Below are 19,093 nucleotides of genomic sequence, written 5' to 3'. Positions count from 1 at the left end.
GAGGCGGGCAGATCACGAGGTCAGGAGATCGAGACCATCCTGGCTAACACAGTGAAACCCCGTCTCTACTAAAAATACAAAAAAATTAGCCGCATGTGGTGGCGGGTGCCTGTAGTCCCAGCTACTCGGGAGGCTGAGGCAGGAGAATGGCGTGAACCCAGAAGGCAAAGGTTACAGTGAGCCGAGATCACGCCACTGCACTCCAGCCAGGGCGATAGAGTGAGACTCCGTCCAAAAAAAAAAAGGAAGTTCAAAAGCTCAAAGATATCCTTCATGCATTTTTCCCTCAGTGGTTATATAACTATGGTCCAATATTAAAACCTGGAAACTAATATTGGCTCAATGTTTGAAAGTCTGCAGCATTTCATTACATGCATAAATTTATGTAAAGCATCATTGCCACAATCAGGATACTCCATCTTTACAAAGATCTTCCTTGAGCTACTTCTTTACAAAGTCATTCCCATCATCTCTAACCTCAGGAAGCCACTACTTTGTTTTATATCTCTTTGCTTTATCATTTTGAGAACATTGTATAAATGGAACTATACAGGATGTGACCTTTGAGAATAGGTCTCAAAGATCTTCTTTCTCTCAGTGTCATCCTCTTGAGATCCATCAAAGTTGTTGTATGTATAAATCAGGTTTTCCTCTGTGTTGTTTAGTCATGTTTCGTGCTATGGAGGTAACATACCCTGGTGCTATTTTCCAGAGCGATTGCCTCGTGTCACACTACCACCAGTAATGTACACAAGAACAAGTTTTGCCATGACCTTGTGAACGTTTAATGGTGTTACTATTTTGTTTTTACATTACCCTTCTTATAAGTGAGGAGTGATATCTCATCATGGTCTTAATTTGCACTTCCTTATTAGCTAGTAATGTTGAATATTATTTCCTGTGCTTGTTTATAATCCATATATCCTCTTGGCTGAAATATCTCTTTTGCCCATTCTCGAATCAGGCTTTTTTTTAACTGTTGAGTTTTGAGAATTCTTTATGCATTATTGGTGTAAGTCTTTTAACAGATATATGAATGGCAAATATTTTCTCCCCAGCTTTAGGTTGTCTTTTTTGTTCTCTTAACAGGATCATTTGCAGAGCAAACACTTTTAATGTTGATGAAGTTCAATGTATTGATCTTTCCTCTTTGAGATCATGCTTTTGATATCACATCTAAGAATATTTCACCAAGTCCTAGGTCCCTGATTTTCTCCTTTGGGTTCTTTAAAAAGTTGTATGGTATTACATTTTACATTTAAGGTTATGAATCATTTTGTTAATTTTTGTATAATGTGTCAAATTTTGGTCACAGTTTCTTTATTTGTATATTTGCCTATAACCAACTGCTCCAGCAGAATGAGACTGTTCTACTTTTGTTTAATTGTTTTTGTACCTTTGTCAAAACTTAGTTGTAGTTACATGAAGCTAATTCTGGGTTCTTTTCTGTTCTATTGATCCAGGTATCTATTCCTCCAGTAGTACAAGACAGTCTGGATAGCTCTGATGGAGATATAAAGGGAGTTTCATGTTGCTTTCATGACTACTAACACAATATTCATTTTGTTGTCCATGAATCAAGGAGTAATTTTGACTTTCAGGTTTTACTATTTAAGAAATACATTTTACAAGGCAACAACTGCCATGGGGGTGATTCCTTTGATGGATCTGGACGAAGTAAATCAAAAAAGCTGTGTCATGAATCTTGAAATCAGTTAGATTAATTCCTTCTAATGCATTCTTCTTGTACAAAATTGTTTTAGTTATTCTAGTTCCATTGATGTTTTATATAAATCTTATAAAAATATATAGCTATAAATTATTTTGATGGAACTTTGATAAAAATTGCATTTAATAACATGTCAATTTGGGGAGAAGTCATATTTTTAATGTATTGAGTTTTCCAATCATCAGCACAGTAGGTTTCTCCCCATTATTTAGATCTTTGATTTCTCTCATCAGTATTTTGTGGTTTTCAGCATACAAATTCTATGTATGTCTTACAATATTTACACCTGTTTCATTTTTTGAAGGATTATAAATGGTATTATATTTTAATTTTTATTTCTGTCTTCATTTCTAGGATTCAGAAATAAAATTTAATTATTTAATTTTCCTTAAGTAATATGGTATGTCAATCTTGTGTCCTGTGACCTTGCTGACTCATTTATTAGCTATCAGAGTTTTGTAGATTTTCTTTGTGGACAGTCATGCTTTCGGAAAATAGAAACGGCTTTTAAGTCTTTCCATCCCTCCCTCCCTTCCTCCCTCCCTCTCTCCCTCCCTCTCTCCCTCCTTTCCTCCCTCCCTCCTTCCCAGTACACTCCTTAGATTTTCTTTGTGGACAGTTGTGCCTTCGGAAAATAAAGATGGTTTTTAACCAACCTCTGTCCATTCATCTGTCCCTCCGTCCCTCCCTCCCTCCCTCCCTCCGTTCTTTCCTTCCTCCCTGCCTTCCTTCCTTCCTCCCTTCCTCCCTCCCTTCCTTCCTTCCTCCCTTCCTCCCTCCCTTCCTTCCTTCCTCCCTTCCTCCCTTCTTTCTTTTTCTTGAGATAGGAACTCACTCTGTTGCCTATGCTAGAGTACAGTGGCAAGATCTTGGCTCACTGCAACCTCTGCCTCCTGGGTTCCAGTGATTCTGGTGCCTCAGCCTCCTGAGTAGCTGAGACAACAGGCGCGTGCCACCATACCTGACTAATTTTTGTATTTTTAGTAGAGATGGAGTTTCAACATGTTGCCTAGGCTGGTCTCAAACTCCTGGCCTCAAGCGATCCACCCACCTCGGCTTCCCAAAATGCTGGGATTACAGGCAAGAGCCACCATGCCCAGCAGGTTTTAAGTCTTTCTTAGTTTAAGCTCATTGAAATGGGGATTCAACATTTAGACTTTTGTATAGTGTTTATTGTACTCAATTACAATTAATCATAAATTTTCCATCTCCATCCTAGCACTTACCCCATTCTATTAAAATGCGAGAGAACTCCATTAGGACATACTTATTGATGAACCAGCCCCAACATCTGTTACATTGTTAAATTAATTGATCAAATGCAACACCAACCAATAAAGGAATCATTTCTGTAACTTCCGTGACCTGGCTGACAATGGAGGTGGAGGGAAGTCACCTAATTCCTGCTTCAACATTTTCATAAGAGAGAGTACATTGACTCATACCAAAGGCCGTTTCAACTGTCAGGTTCCCCCGTTGTAATAATGTTTTTCCTAATATGAATCCATGTTTCCATATTTTCCCAGTATGGATTTTGAGTATGCTCTCTAAATGGAACAACAAAGCCTGGATGACGGCACATCTGTTTGTAGCATGGTTTACTGAAGCCCACTGTTCAAATTTACAGCTCAGAAAAAGAAAAATCCTGTCAAAATATTACCGCTTACTGACAATACACCTGATCTCCCAAGAGCTCTGATGGAGATACAAAGGGAGTTTGATGTTGCTTTCATGACTACTAACACAATATTAATTTTGTTGTCCATGAATCAAGGAGTAATTTTGACTTTCAGGTTTTACTATTTAAGAAATACATTTTATGAGGCAACAACTGCCATAGGGGGTGATTCTTTTCATGGATCTGGACAAAGTAAATCAAAAACCTTCTGGAAAGGATTCACCATTCTAGATGCCATTAAGAACATTTGTGATTCATGGCAGAAGGTCAAAATGCTAACATTAACAGGAGTATGAAAGAAGTTGATTTTAATCTTCATGGATGACTTTGAGGGCTTCAAGATTTCAGTGTAGGAAGTAACACAGATGTGGTGGAAACAGCAAAAGAACTAGAATTAGAAGTGGAGCCTGAAGATACGTCTAAACAAACAAAACAAACGGCTTTACCTGCTACAGAGAATCTTTAGTGAAGAGTCAACCAATGTAGCAAACTTATTTCAAGCAAACTTGTTTTCTTATTTTAAGAAATTGCTACAGTAGCCAACTTAGCAGCCACCTTCAGCAACCACCATCTTGACCATTCGGCAACCATCAACATTAAAGCAGTATCTTCCATCTGCAAAAGCATTGTGATTCACTAAATGTTCAGATGATAGCATTTTTTAGGAATAAATTATTTTTAACTAAGGCATTTACACTTTTTAGACATAATGTTACTTTTAGTACACTGTAGTATAGTGTAAGCAAAACTTTTATATGCACTGAGAAACCCAAAATTTCATGTGATTTGCTTTATTGTGGTATTTACTTTTTTGTAATGGCCCGGAATTGACAAAGCAATACATTAGAGGTGTGCCTGTGTATCCACATACACATGAATTTAGATAGAAATAGGAAAATATAAACATTTGTGAACTTGGTTAAAGGGTAGATGAAAGATATTTTTATTATTATTGCAACTTTTGTGCAAGTTTGAAACTATTTCAGAATAAAAGGTTGCAAAAATTTTAAGAAAATGAGAAATGCTAACTTGAAAAAAAAATTCATATGATAAGTCCAAGACACTTATTTTTAAAAATAGAGGTAGTAGATAAACTTTTACTAATTTTTAATTTAAAAAAGGAAGAAAGATACAAATAAATGTAGTTTTGCTAAAGGAGACATAAAAGGGATATAGAGACCAATAACTCTGTGCTAATTTGCAAATGTCAATGAAATAGTTACTTTTCTAGGGGAAAAATAATCAAATTAACTAATAAAGTAAAAAACCTGAAAAGACCATTAACTATCAAATAAGTTATCAACAAATGTCCTCCAGTTCTTTCTCCTGGGGTAGATACTATGGAGTTCTACCAAATTTTAATGAACTAATAATGCCCAAAGAAACTATTTCAACCATATGAAAAGGTAGAATTTATTTTATTAAGGTAATATATCACTGATTATGAAGCCTCCAAAAATCAGACGAGTGATATTCAAACGCCCTGTGAATATACATGCAGAAAAGCTTAAAATGCTAGCAAACTAAATTCATCATAATACATGTAGTATATACATAGTAATATATCATGCAATTTGAGATGAAGATCTTATAACATTTTAAGTGTATTTTGATGTCATAATATGTCAATGTACCAACATTACTGAAGAAAATAATAGCAAGCTGATAGATGCTGAAAATTATTGTTTAAATTAAGCAGCCATTTCTTATGCTATGCAGAGCATGCGTATGATTATTTTTAAGACATTAAAGGTGTTCTATCAAATTAATGTAGGAAAGAGTGAAAATACTTACATTAAAATCAAGAACATGTCAAAATATCTACTATTAGTATTACTGTTTAATATTATCTTTGTGTTCCTGGTCAATATTTAAGACATGAAATGAAACAAAGGATAGCCAAATTATAATTATTTTTGAATGATATGATTACATAGCACAAAAGCCCAAGAGATTTACCTTTGAAAAAGTAAACATTTAAGTAACTGGGTTGTATAATGTCCACTGAAAATTTAGTTACACCTGGTCACCTGGAATTTTAAACTCATGGTCACCTGGAATCTCAGAATGCGACCTTATTTGGAAATAGGACTTTTGCAGATGTCATCTAGTTAAAATACAGTCCTGCTGGATAAAGGTGGGTCCTAATTCAATGACTGGTGTCCTTATAAGAAGAGGGAAAATTGGACACAGACAGAAGATGATGTGAAAACAGACAGGGAGAATGACAGGTGATTGATGTGATTCATCTACAAGCCAAGGAACACTAAGATGGCCCATAGCTACCAGCAGCTGTGAAGAGACAAGGAAAGAAAGGCCTCCTCTGTAGCCATCAGAGAGAGCATGATGCTGCCAACACCTTCATTTCAGACTTCCAGCCTGAAAATGGAGTCAGACAAAAAATTTCTGTTGATTTAAGCCACCCAGTTTGTGATATTTTCGTATGCAGCCGTAGGAAACTAATACCCAGCTTCTCTAATTATGCCTTTTGCTTGTTTGTCTTAATATCAGGATTTGAAAGTCTTGTCCCGTATCATAAGCATACTATTCTACAATATGTTAATAGTTCTGCCAAAGGTAAAAATGTTCCTTAGTCAAATACATTGGGAATATCCTCTCTTGCCTAAAGAAATAGTCTGCGTATTGTGGGAATTCTCAGAGCCTTTAATATACTAGTATCTTTTAAAATCTTTCAAAGACAAAATTTATAGAATTGATCCCATTCATTTGAATGCAGAATCTTCTTCCTTTGAATGACAAATTGACACCTGTAGGACATTCATATTCAGAAGAACAGTTAAAGAAGCGATGAAGTACATCATGCCACAATACCTCAAGAATAATCACACTGAATTGAATGACTGCTGTCTTCATGTTGCTACCGGCTCACAGAGGCAGGAGTCTCTTAGAGAATGTTTTCTATACATACATGTACTTTCTTATCCAATTGTATTTGTAAATTTGTTCTATTTTAACTCTCACCCCTAACTGCTACATTCCACATTATCAAAGGGAGTAGTACTAAAGGAGCTGTGTGTTGTATCCTCCTTCAGCTCTGCTACTTACAGTGGAATGCAAAGCAAAGTTTAATTCTGAACTTCAACTTTCTCATCAACCAAAATAAGAATAATAACTATTATATAGAGACAAAGTGAGGATTAAATGAAATGACAGATATAAAGAGAATGTTTCAGGACCTGGAACACATTATATTTCATACCCAGTACCCCTCTTTTCCTATTTTCCTCAATGTGCTTTATTTATAGAATATGCTCAGTAATTTTATATTGAATGAATACATGAATATAATGGTAAGATTTTAATTTTTTGAGTTTGATGGTAGGACCTTAAAAGGAATTATGTTATGTTCCTTCCAAATATGCCTTTTCAAATAAGACATATTTTATACCTATAGTGATATTGATCAATGGACAAATTATAGGATTTAGAAAGGTAGAAACTAGTTTGATTGATGACACAGCTGTAGACAAAGGTGTTCATTGTCTTCCTGATGGCACAGCTGTCTGATATTGGCATTAACTGCACCAGAAATGCCAGGAATTGGCATCAGTTCTCAAGACTATGTTATGTTTTTTACCTGGTACCTATGGGAAATAATAGGATATGAAATTATAAGTTGTTCCCCCTCATCATAGTGATGTGAAATGCAAACAACTTATTTTTACTTACTTTATTTTCCCCACTGGTATATTAGAAATAAACTTTCCAAGAAAATATAACTTCAAAACGAGGGAAAAGATCAAAAGAAAAATATGATTTACATTGTAAAGATCCATGTAACAGTGTTTACATGAATAAAAATATCAAATCTGTTTTTCAGCAGCACACATTATTTTCTTATATGAATGGCCTCTCCAGATGCTGCTCTATATGCTAATCTGTTTCTCAGAGGCTGCTAAATTTTCCAACACAAGGCAACTGAATTATTTGTTTCATTTTATAGTTCTGAACCAAGACAGCGGTTCATATTCTTAAACTAGATGCTGCGTTGGAGTTCATTATTATTTTCCTGACATCTACTCCCCAGTCCTTTGAAAGGATACTTAGAACTTCAGTATTCTACACTACAATAGGTTATAAGTATTACAGTCTATTCTAGGAAAAAAATAAATTACAAAATATATTTCAAATGACATTTGAAAACTGAATTAGCTATTAGATTTTAAAAAGGCATTCTGTTGATTTGATGACATAAATTATGACAGAAAATTTATCTCTATCCTTGAAGACATTACAAATGTGTATTATCTTGACTGGTAAACAATTTACAAAAACAAATTATCAGTCTTGATGTTTTCTTAATCTCTTTAGTTCTTTCAAAAGCTGAAAATGCTTATTTTAAGCCCTTTTTCTTTATTGTGTAAGTTCCTTACTCAAAGGTGTAATAAAGTTAGCTTATATTTTATTTTAGCATTTTCTTATATATCCCCAAATGGCATAGAAACAATGGTAAAACTTGTATGTTTTCTTTTTAAATTTTTAATTCTTAAAATTTAACTATTTGTAGAGACAGAGTCTCACTTTGTTGGCCAGGATGGTCTTGAACTGGCCTCATGTGATCCTCTCACCTTGGCCTCCTAAAATGTTGTGATTACAGGGGTGAACCACTCCACCCAGCCTCATATGTTTTCATATTCTCCACCTTATAAACTACAAAGAGTTTAGGGTTTGTTTTGCACATTGAGACAATTTTATCTGACTTGGGGTAACTGTTAAGAATGTATCCATACAGAAACAAACAAACAAAAACCTCACTATTTTGATGCCACATGCAACAGAACTTGGACATTCTTAAAGAGTCATGTGTAGTAAAATAGAGTGGATGATTTGTCCAGGAATTACCATAGCTTCTGTGGAGTTACCTGCCTTTCTTTGGCTTGTGCATTGGAGAGCAAGTCCCTGAATGTTTTGATGACAGAGTCATTCTTACCCTCATTTGCCTTAAAAATTTTGAGCAATTGTTTAAATGAGGTTTATTTAAGAGAGAAACATTTATCTGAAGATATATCAACATGCTACCATAGGTTCTTTTCAAGTATTTTTAATATTTGGACACTTATCTCACTTACGATTTTACAGATCTTTATTGCAGTTGTAATCTTCAAAAAGAACTTCATAAAGAATTATTGTCATTAAAGAATTCTAAACAGTACATTTTGTTACTTATGATCAAATTACTCGTTTTTTGTTTTTTGTTTTTGTTTTTGTTTTGAGATGGAGTCTTGCTCTGTCACCCAGGCTGGAGTGCAGTGGCACGATCTCGGCTCACTGCAACCTCTACCTCCCAGGTTCAAGTGATTCTTCTGCCTCAGCCTCCTGAGCAGCTGGGACCACAAGTGCACGCCACCACGCCCAGCTAATTTTGTATGTTTAGTAGAAATGGGATTTCACCATGTTGGCCAGGCTGGTCTTGAACTCCTGACCTCAGGTGATCTACCTGCCTCAGCCTCAATGTGCTAGGATTACAGGTGTGGGCCACCATGCCCGGCCTCCCTCATTGGTTTTATGTAGAATCATGAATATTGACTTAAAAATGAAAAGTATCAAAAGTCCTAAATATATAAATGTATAAGGTATGACACCTTCATACCACAATGCTCAGTTTTATAACATCTTCACTACCATTTTCAGCTCATAATTTACTTGCAGCATGATAAAAAGATTCCTGTATAATTTCTACTATCTTGGAAATGGGAAAATAAAGCAACTTAAGCAATGACAGTAATAAAATACTTCAAAAAATACCTGGGAAATAGTTTGGTATTTGATGCAATAGTTTGGTATTTGATGCAACTTAACATATTTAATTTCTGCAACTTATTACAATAAGCTCATTCAAATTATCACACCTTTTTACCTCACTTTTCTGTTTCACAATTTTCTCTAAAATAAAGAACTGTTCTAAAATAAAATAACTACTATGATTAATGATAACTTTTGCTCGGGGCAGCATTACCCAAGCTAAAATGTATTGCAGAATAATAAACTTCATAAATTTCTTACCAAGACCTGAGAAGCATAGATGAGAAGACAGAATAAATAAATTACATGGACCAAATAGATATTTAGAGAAGGAAATGTGTGTAATACTAAAATAGTTTATCAACTTTGAAACTGGGACCAGATTTGTAGAGAAATGAACTTACAGAAGCCAGGGAAGTAGCTGTGTGTATAGCAAACCAAATTGGTCTCTTTATATCCTGCTATCAGGATAGCATTATAAGGTTTCAAATATTACATGATACAGCAAGATCACTGCAATTTTGAATTGCATGTTTTAAAGTCAGTACATTTCCATTTTCCGTAACATATATTTGGAAATATTTTCCAGGTACCTCCAGTGGGCGCTGTGATTTCGAATTTGATCTTTGTTCCTGGGAGCAGGAGAAAGATGAGGACTTTGACTGGAATCTGAAAGCTAGCAGCATCCCTGCAGCAGGCACAGAGCCAGCGGCAGATCACACTTTGGGAAATTCATCTGGTCATTACATCTTTATAAAGAGTTTGTTCCCTCAGCAGCCCATGAGAGCTGCCAGAATTTCAAGTCCAGTTATAAGTAAGAGAAGCAAAAACTGCAAGGTATGGGGAAAATCAAACCAACCAACCAAACAAACACAGAATTATTGTGAGAAACTGTTGATAAATTGACATACAGAAAATAGAGTGGCGGGGGCCAGAGAAAAGATGAGTTTGAATTTATTCAACTTTGGATATGTGAGGGGGGGAAAAAGCGAAGTTCAGAAGGAAAGGGAAGGATTGCTATAACTGTTAGAACAATTTCTCCTATGGATAAATTCCATGGATATTGAAGTTTGGGAAACCATTGGAAAATTCCATGGTTGTTATTCACAGCCATGTATAATACAGAAGTAAGATACCAGTTGCTTTCTGTTAAGAAGTTTAGTGCTTATTAAAACTATGGAAATTTTACAAAAAGAAACAGAATTAAACAACAGTCAGTATATAATTAAATATCTACAAGAATGAATACTAGAGATAGTTAGAACCACAAAAATTGTTGAGTAATTCTTCTTGAAAAACAAAACAAAAAGGACCCTGAACTTACTCCTAAAACAAGTAGAATAATTTCTATAGGCAGGAAGAAAACATAACTGGGTTATTAGCCTGTGAAAATTTCACAAAAACATCTGTGGATAATTAAAAGTATAAATAAGGTTGTATGGCTCTTTGGGAAAAGCAGCAGCCTCATTCGATATCTACATATTTACGGGGTTTTCCACTTTCCTTTTTTATTGTTTGCTTGTTTGTTTATATTCCATAAAAGACTTGAGTCAGCTAGGCTAAGAACTGAATTTAGCTTTACATATAGTACAAATTAAGTGTTTAGAGATCACAAGTGCTCAGAGATCTCTTGCTTACAAGAGATGGATACAGAAATAAATATATTTACAATAAGAAATACAGTCTCTAATTTCTAGTCTAATTTTGACTAGAGTGTTCCCCAATGTTTGAACTCTGAAAAGCAAACAAATTACATCCAGAAACTTTCTTCCCTTCCCTTTCTCTTCCCCTGCCCTTCGACAGAGTCTCACTCTGTTGCCCAGACTGGAGGGCAGTGGCATGATCTCAGCTCACTGCAACATCCACCTCCCAGGTTCAAGTGGTTCTCCTGCCTCAGTCGCCTAAGGAGCTGGGATTACAGGCTTGCGCCATCATCCCAGCTAATTTTTGTATTTTTAGTAGAGACAGGGTTTTCACCATGTTGCCCAGGCTGGTCTCGAACTCCTGACCTCAGGTGATCTGCCCACCTCGACCTCCCAAAGTATTGGGATTACAGGCGTGAGCCACTCTGCCCGGTCCAACTTACACTTCTCCGTGCCTGTGTCCACAACTGACAGAGCCCTAACCGTGGGAGAGAGACATATCAAACAGCCTTCAACACCTTAGCACTGCCATAGTATTAATACATGTTAAACTTTTACTTTGTCTTAAAAGTTTTTCTGTCTCATCGTGAGTTGATTTTATAGTTTAACTCTCATAGAGCAATTTCATCTATCACACAGACAGTGAAGATTTTCTGCAAGGGAAGTGACATGATCAGATGAGAGTTTTAGTGATAGAACTTGGTCAGCAGTCTAGAATGAAAGTAAATCATACAAAACTATTTTGGCAAAAATTGAGTTTTTATCAAGTATAGTTTTTATCTGTTTTTGCTATCTTCCAGATTACTTGGTACTTTCTCAGGAATAAAACCCAAGCATACCAGATTTTCTGTATGTTGGCTATACATCTATAAATTTAGCTTTATACATCTATAGATATTTTGAAAATCACAAATTAGTTTTAGTCTTATAAACCTAACTAAATATTAAATACAAAATATGAAAATTCCAGGTTGACATCTAAGCTTTTCTATTGAGACACTTCTGAAAATGTCCGGTGAATATTTTTTCATACTGTAGTAACTAAGATTTCATCCATTGCTATATTCCCCTTGTCCCAGAACAAGAGTCCCCAATGTTTTAAACATCTGTGTGAGAATAATGAAGTATGCCTGGAAGAAATGTCAAAAAATTAATGATGAATGGTTCATTTTATGAATATTTATGATATAGATTGAATAAGAATATGTAAGGAAAGATTGTGCTGGGAAATATTGGGTCTCCCATATTAAAAATATATTCATCAGGTAAGCAGATTGATCTCCCAGATTTTTATGAGAATCACCTCTGCCCCTTCACCTTGTGGAATACCTTTCAAGCAGAGATAATCAATTTTTTTTTCTTTGTGGGGGTTAGTGTGTAGGAAGGATGCATATAGAGGGTGATAAGAGAATAGATCAGACTTTAATGGTTTTTTTTTCTTTTTGAAATTTGGAGCCTCACTTTGTTGCCTGGACTGGAGTGCAGTGGTGTGATCTCTGCTCACTGCAACCTCTGCCTCCCAGGTTCAAGCAATTCTCCTGCCTCAACCTCTTGAGTAGCTGGGACTGCAGGCACAGTCCACCAAGCCTAGCTATTTTGTTGTTGTTATTGTTGTTATTATTGTTGTTGTTGTTGTATTTTTAGTAGAGACAGGGTTTCACCAAGTTGGCCAGGCTGGTCTCGAACTCCTGACCTCAGGTGATCCGCCTGCCTTGGCCTCCCAAAGTGCAGAGATTATAGGTGTGAGCCACCGGGCCTAACAATGCTTAGAAGATTTTTATTCACTCTCACTACCCTGTGTTAGGCTTTGTTGTCACCAGGTGTTCTCCCTGGAAATAGGGTTATTGGTGCATCTGTTAAACTGATGGCATCATTCAGCAAATGACCAGAAGAAGATACAGACGTATTTACTGAGACATAAAACATAGGCCTCATATTTGTTGCACAAATAAGACAAACACAAAAGCAGAAGACCCTCTTTATAGCCGCAAGGGGTGCTTGCAAAAGTGTGCCGGACAGGTGGCCCTGGGATGCTGTCTGAGAGGTTGGCCCCTGGCCACTTTATTTCTCACTCAAATGAGTCATGGTACCCAAATTTCACCAGTACCAGGACAATCTATAATGATCATACAGCTCATGTTGGGAAAGTTAGTTCCATAGAACAAGTATTTTGGGGTCATAGAATAATATTTAAAGATTTCATCAGTTGGGAGATGGGTAGAGTCACTGCATGGCTCACCCATTCTTGGTTGATCCTTTTTGGATTAATGCACTGCATATGTGATTTAATGGTGTTCATTTTTCTTCTTGTAGAGTATGATTTGTATGACTGCTAGTGTTTCAAACATGTCTTTTTCCTGTGTGTAGAGCACTTTTGTCACTGTTTTCCCTCATTCACACAAATGACAAGGCAAAAGCTTTAAAGGCTTTGAATTCCTACTGCTCCTAAGCTGTCCTGTTCTTTTCCCAGAATTTTTCCTGACTTTTTTCACTGTGTAACAATCGCTCAAAATCTGGTAAATTTCATCTTTGCAACATTGAAATATTAATCCCTGAAAATACTTTCTATTAATTTTTACTTAGAGAAGAGCTCCCCAGGCTGCTCTGCAAAAGTCCATTGGTAGCATTTTAAGTAAAATTTGGATAATTACTGTTCTGAGGTTTTGCTGTATTTAAATGAAGCCCAGAGAATCTTACAGAACTGAGAAAGTGTTTCAAGTACAAAAATGGCAGTGGAATAAGCAAAAGAAGAAAAGAAAATAAGTTTCATGAGATTAAAAATAATCTTCTTTTGTTCCTGTTACTTCTTAATCATGAAAAGTCTTTTTATATAACGCATTGCAGTTTAATGATCTTGTATTCGTTTGACAATGAGCTCTACGAGTTTATGAAGGAATCTTGCTTTTAGAAGTCACAGAAAGAACGTAAACTGAGCCCTTTTATTCCTACTAAATTTATATTTGATTCTTCCTCTGCTGTCTCTCATACATTGCAACATATGATTCAAGGCTGGTCTGACTTCACTCAGTGTTAAAGTGTAGATAGAGCAAGAGAATAAATAGGTGTAATTTTCCTCCAGAAATGTGTTAATAAAGAAGAGGGCAATGGGATAGAATTGAAAATAATATATTGATTATACTAATCGTATCATATGTATATTACTATTCTTGATTACAGATTATTTTTCATTATCACATGTATGGAAATGGCATTGGGGCACTCACCTTAATGCAGGTGTCAGTCACAAACCAAACGAAGGTTCTACTTAACCTCACTGTAGAACAAGGCAATTTTTGGCGGAGGGAAGAACTGTCACTGTTTGGTGATGAAGACTTCCAACTCAAATTTGAAGGGAGAGTTGGGAAAGGTCAGCGTGGCGACATTGCACTTGATGACATTGTGCTTACAGAAAATTGTCTATCACTCCGTGAATCCATGCAAGAACAACTGGCAGTGCCTCTTCCAACAGGTACATTCTAATCTGTGTGTGTTTGGTATTTTTGCATGGTGAAAGGTGAAAAGGAAGAAAGAAGATGCAAAAGACATAGCATAAACACCTAGTAATTTATCACTTTCATAAAGAAAATATAAGATCTTTTTAAACTTAAAAAAATATTTCTCAAGCCTTTACTCATAAAAATGTCTTCCACATTTTCTCCAAGCTTTGGTCTGTTTGTCAGTTCCCACCTTCTCTGTTCAGTCAGCTTCCTCTTTGCGTCTGCTTCAGAATTTAATCCTAAGCAAACATTGATTCACTTCCAATAAAACATAAGTAAACTGAGGACAGGGTTATTCAATTTTAATTAGACATTTTTGTGGTTATGATATTTGCCACCTTCTTCATGGACCCATGAGCAAGCCAATTTGATATTGAAACAGAGTAGATAATTGAATGTGTCCATATGTCCTTTTAACCTAAAATAACTTTTGATAATTTGTTGAAAGAATTTTACTCAAATGTTGAGTTGACACATGTTCAATGTAATTCCTACAGAGACAATCAGAGACAATGCTATAAGTAGTATAATTAGCAAGCACCATTAACCCATATAATATTAAATGTTTGAGATGAAAATAAATGCAATAAATATTATTAACATGACAAAGGAGTAAATTTTGTTAGCCAATGATATGATAGATATTACTTTTTTTCTTTTTTTGAGACAGAGTCTAGCTCAGTCACCCAGACTGGAGTGCAGTGGTACAGTCTCAGCTCACTGCAACCTCTTCCTCCTGGGCTCAATTGATCCTCCCACCTCAGCCTCCTGAATAGCTGGGTCTACAGGCATGTCCCACCTCACCCGGCAAATTTTTGTGTTTTTTGCAGAGATGGGGTCTTGCTGTATTGCCTAGGTTGGTCTCAGACTCCTGGGCTCCAGAGATCCACCTGCCTTCGCCTCCCAAAGTACTGGGATTATAGGCATGAGCCACCATGCCCAACAGATATTAATTTTTTTAACCATGAGTTTAGTGTAGAAAACAGAAGTACAGTTTCATTGATATTTAAATTATATTTATTATTGATGAATATAAAAATGGTTTATTAAAAGCAAACTAATTTGTTTGCTCTGGCTTGTAACATAGTAGGCAGAATGGACAACGTTGCCATTTCTGCCTTCCCCGTTTATTTCAAAGGGAGTCTTTTCATTTGGTTACATAGAAGTTTCTAGATAAATGTTTCCCAGTGGACAATTAGTTAAACAGGCTCTTTGCCTGACAAGCTTCTAACACTATACGAAATAGTATAGAGGAAAGCAAATAAACATTTTAAGACTGTAATGAAAGGGAAATATACATAGGTGGATTTAATGCAAAGGTGATTCACATGGCCAAGACTACTCTACTTCTCCAAGAAAAGCTTTGCCTTTCATTCTGTGTGGGATGTTTGACGGCAGATATAGGTCTTAGATAAGTGTGGTCCTTTGTAATTATTTGATCGCAATAAAAAATAATCTTGTAGCATCCCATTGATGAGGGAGCAAAAATTTTCTGTTTTTTTTTTTTTTTTTTTTTTTTTTTTGTAGAGATGGGTTTTCATTACGTTGGCCTGTCTGGTCTCAAACTCTTGAGCTCAAAGCGATCCACCTGCCTCAGCCTCCGAAAGTTCTGGGATTACAGGCTTGCGCCACATGCCTGACTCAAGGAAGCAACATTAAAAGAAAAAGTTAAACTGCTTTAAAATTTAATAAAAAACTATTGAGTGGGATACAAAAGGAACAAACCAATCTTGTTGGGAATTTTAAGACCTTAAACTAGTAAAATCTTGAATGAGGTCATATTTTAGGAAACATCCAGCAGGAAAATTTTAAAGTATGTACAAAATAGTATTGATTGTACATTAATTACAAATTAAGGGCACAAAGGAATCACACCAGAGCTCTTTGAATATCATAATATTTGAGAGGGTGTATTACAATTTTTAATGAATTTATTTTTTTAAAAAAATTGCTCTTTAATACAAGATGGCAAGTGGGTAGAAAAAAATTCCCTGAATAACTTTAACATTGAGTAGGATGTAACTAAGTGCCAGGAGAAATATTTAAACATTATACATTACTGAACACTAGATTGTATTCCTTCTATCTGTATTTTTGTACCTATTAACCAACCTCTCTTTATCCCCCCATTCCCACTACCCTTTCCAGCCTCTGGTAACTACCATTCTACTCTCTACCTTTGTGGGATCATTTTTTTTAGTTCTCGCATATGAGTGAGAACACGTGATATTTGTCTCTGTGCCTGGCTTATTTCACTTAACATAATATCCTCCAGTTCCATTCATGTTGTATATAGGATGAATGTAATTAGCAGTAATTTACTGTGTATTTCCAAATAACTAGAGGAATGGATTTGGAATGGTCCCAACATTTAAAAAAATGGTAAATGTTTGAGGTGATGGTTATCCCAGTTACCCTGATTTGATCATTACACATTGCATGCTTGTATCAAAATATCACACGTCCCCCGTAAGTATGTACAGCTATTGTGTATCTGTAAATATTAAAAATAATAAAGAAATTTGGAGAAAAGTAAGCAAAAATTTTTATGAGATTGTAGAGAAAAATAAATAAAACATTCAGCTGAGGATATCTCATTTGAAATGTATTTATAGGGTGCTCAAGAATTTGGAACCACACTTAGAGCTCATAGGAGGGAAAGATCCCTTCGATTTGTAGGGCAGGGGCAGTGGAATTTGAGCCCTGGAGGACCAGATAAAGGATATGGTCGTGAGAGTGCTGTAGGCAGGCTAAATGACATAAGAAAGAACAGGGATGGTGTCATGCACACTGCAGAGTGGGCTGTGGGTGATGATTTGGCTAAGGTGGGCACCTTATATAGCTATCTGAGATATTACAAGGGAAATAGAGTCAAATTGTGGACCACCTTGGGTATCAGTTTAGTTTTTTCTCAAAATGAACCTACATCAAGAGGTTATTAAATGGTCTTAGAAAACAAAGAATAAACAAGAATTTAATATAAGAATAGGAAAAGTTAATATAAAAGGTTAATTATATTAAACATTAATATAATTTATTACATTAAAATAAAAAAGAGTATTCATTCATATGAAGTATGATAACTTGTGGGAATGTCTGCAGTAGAAAGACTCCAAGAAAAACAACTGAATACCTTTATTTCTATGATTAGAGCATTCTGAAAATTAAGGTGAGATACTGCAATATTTATATAGCTATCTCAGCTGTAACGCTTACATTCAAGTGAAGCAGATGACAAATAAATGCGTGTGGAGTTCACTTTCCTATAAACTACTTGATATACCTTTAATTGTGCCTTCAGAAACTAAAAGTATACACCCATTTCTTGGTAAAAGTGAAATGCTAGACTTGGTTTAGAGACTCAAGCTGTGAAATAATTCTGAAACACCTTAACTTCATTGTGAGTTTAGAAGACTCTGTAGGAGTCTCTGATATTTTTAGAGAAGTGTGTATATACATACTCACATATAAGTATACTTATATATGTATATCTACATATATACACATATATGTCTATATATACATATATACATATACGTGTGTATATACATATATACACATAAACTATATACATATATACACATATACATATATATGTATATACACACATATGTAGACATATATATGCATATACGTATTTACGTATATATACATATGTATATGTGTATATGTATATATACATATATGTGTATATATGTATATATGTGTATATGTGTATATATGTATATATGTGTATATATTCTGGGGTTAGTCAGGGTTGGAATACAGACAATATAAGTCACTCTAAATATGTAATTCGATGGAGACAATTTTATATGCGTAAATTGTTGAAATGATTGGATGAATGAGCTCTAATGAGGTCTTCCAGAAATGGCTCCCAGAATTGGCTCTCCATGAGACCAACTACCACTAGAGAAGTTACAGGACATCTTTCTTGGTGAGATATATTTATATCTATATGTATATCTATATCTACCATGTATAGCTATATGAAGTTACAGAACATTTTTCCTGGTGAGGTATATCTGTATCTGTGTGTATCTATATCTACATCTAACATCTATCTATATCTATATGGAGGGGAGGATAAAGCCAGAGGTGGGAATAGTGGTATCTTGAACAAATAAAAAGCCAGAATGTTTCTTTTGCTATTTATGGAAGTTGGTGCAAGCGAGTTAAGGAATAGCATAAATTTCCAATAGAGCCACAAATGTAAGCCACATATTTACTTTTACATTTTCTAATAGTGACATTTTTTAAAATGAAATTAATTTTAATAATATATTTTAATTCAATCTACCCAAATTTTACCAGCTTAACACAAAATCAATATAAAGTATTGAGATATTTTGCATTATTGTTTACATATGAAGTTTTAAAATTCAGTGTGTATTGTACACTCACTGCACATCTCAATTTGAATTAGTCACATTTCAATTACCCAATAGCTACTCATGTCTGTTGGTTACCCCAGTGGACAACAAAGGAGATAAAATCAACACTCTAGGGCACTTTTGGGCCTGTCTCTGACCAAAGAGCTCCTTTAGTTGATGTGATATTTGTAAATTTCCAAGAATTTCAGCTGTTTTCCCGTTTAATGGAAGTACAAAAATGCACCTTGCCAAGTACAGTGGCTCACACCTGTAATCCCAGCACTTTGGGATGCTGAGGTGGGTGAATCACTTGAGGTCAGGAGTTTCGAGACCAGCCTGACCAACATGGCAAAACCCCATCTCTACTAAAAATACAAAAATTAGCCAAGCATGGTGGCGGGTGCCTGTAA

General features: G+C 35.4%; 1 protein-coding gene across 1 annotated transcript in view; it reads left to right on the top strand.

Annotated features, from left to right (window-relative positions):
- Positions 1-19,093, top strand: part of MALRD1 (MAM and LDL receptor class A domain containing 1) — a 694,737-nt gene that overhangs the window by 287,681 nt on the left and 387,963 nt on the right. Inside the window, exons 25-26 of the mRNA XM_011972480.1 lie at positions 9,760-10,007; positions 13,991-14,282. Coding sequence (XP_011827870.1) covers positions 9,760-10,007; positions 13,991-14,282 — 540 coding nt within the window. The remainder of the gene's footprint in view (positions 1-9,759; positions 10,008-13,990; positions 14,283-19,093) is intronic.

Source organism: Mandrillus leucophaeus, unplaced genomic scaffold, assembly GCF_000951045.1.
Source record: "Mandrillus leucophaeus isolate KB7577 unplaced genomic scaffold, Mleu.le_1.0 Scaffold1295, whole genome shotgun sequence".
Lineage (NCBI taxonomy): Eukaryota > Metazoa > Chordata > Mammalia > Primates > Cercopithecidae > Mandrillus > Mandrillus leucophaeus.
Note: the sequence above shows the minus strand (reverse complement) of the source record. Positions and strands in the feature narration are given on the sequence as shown.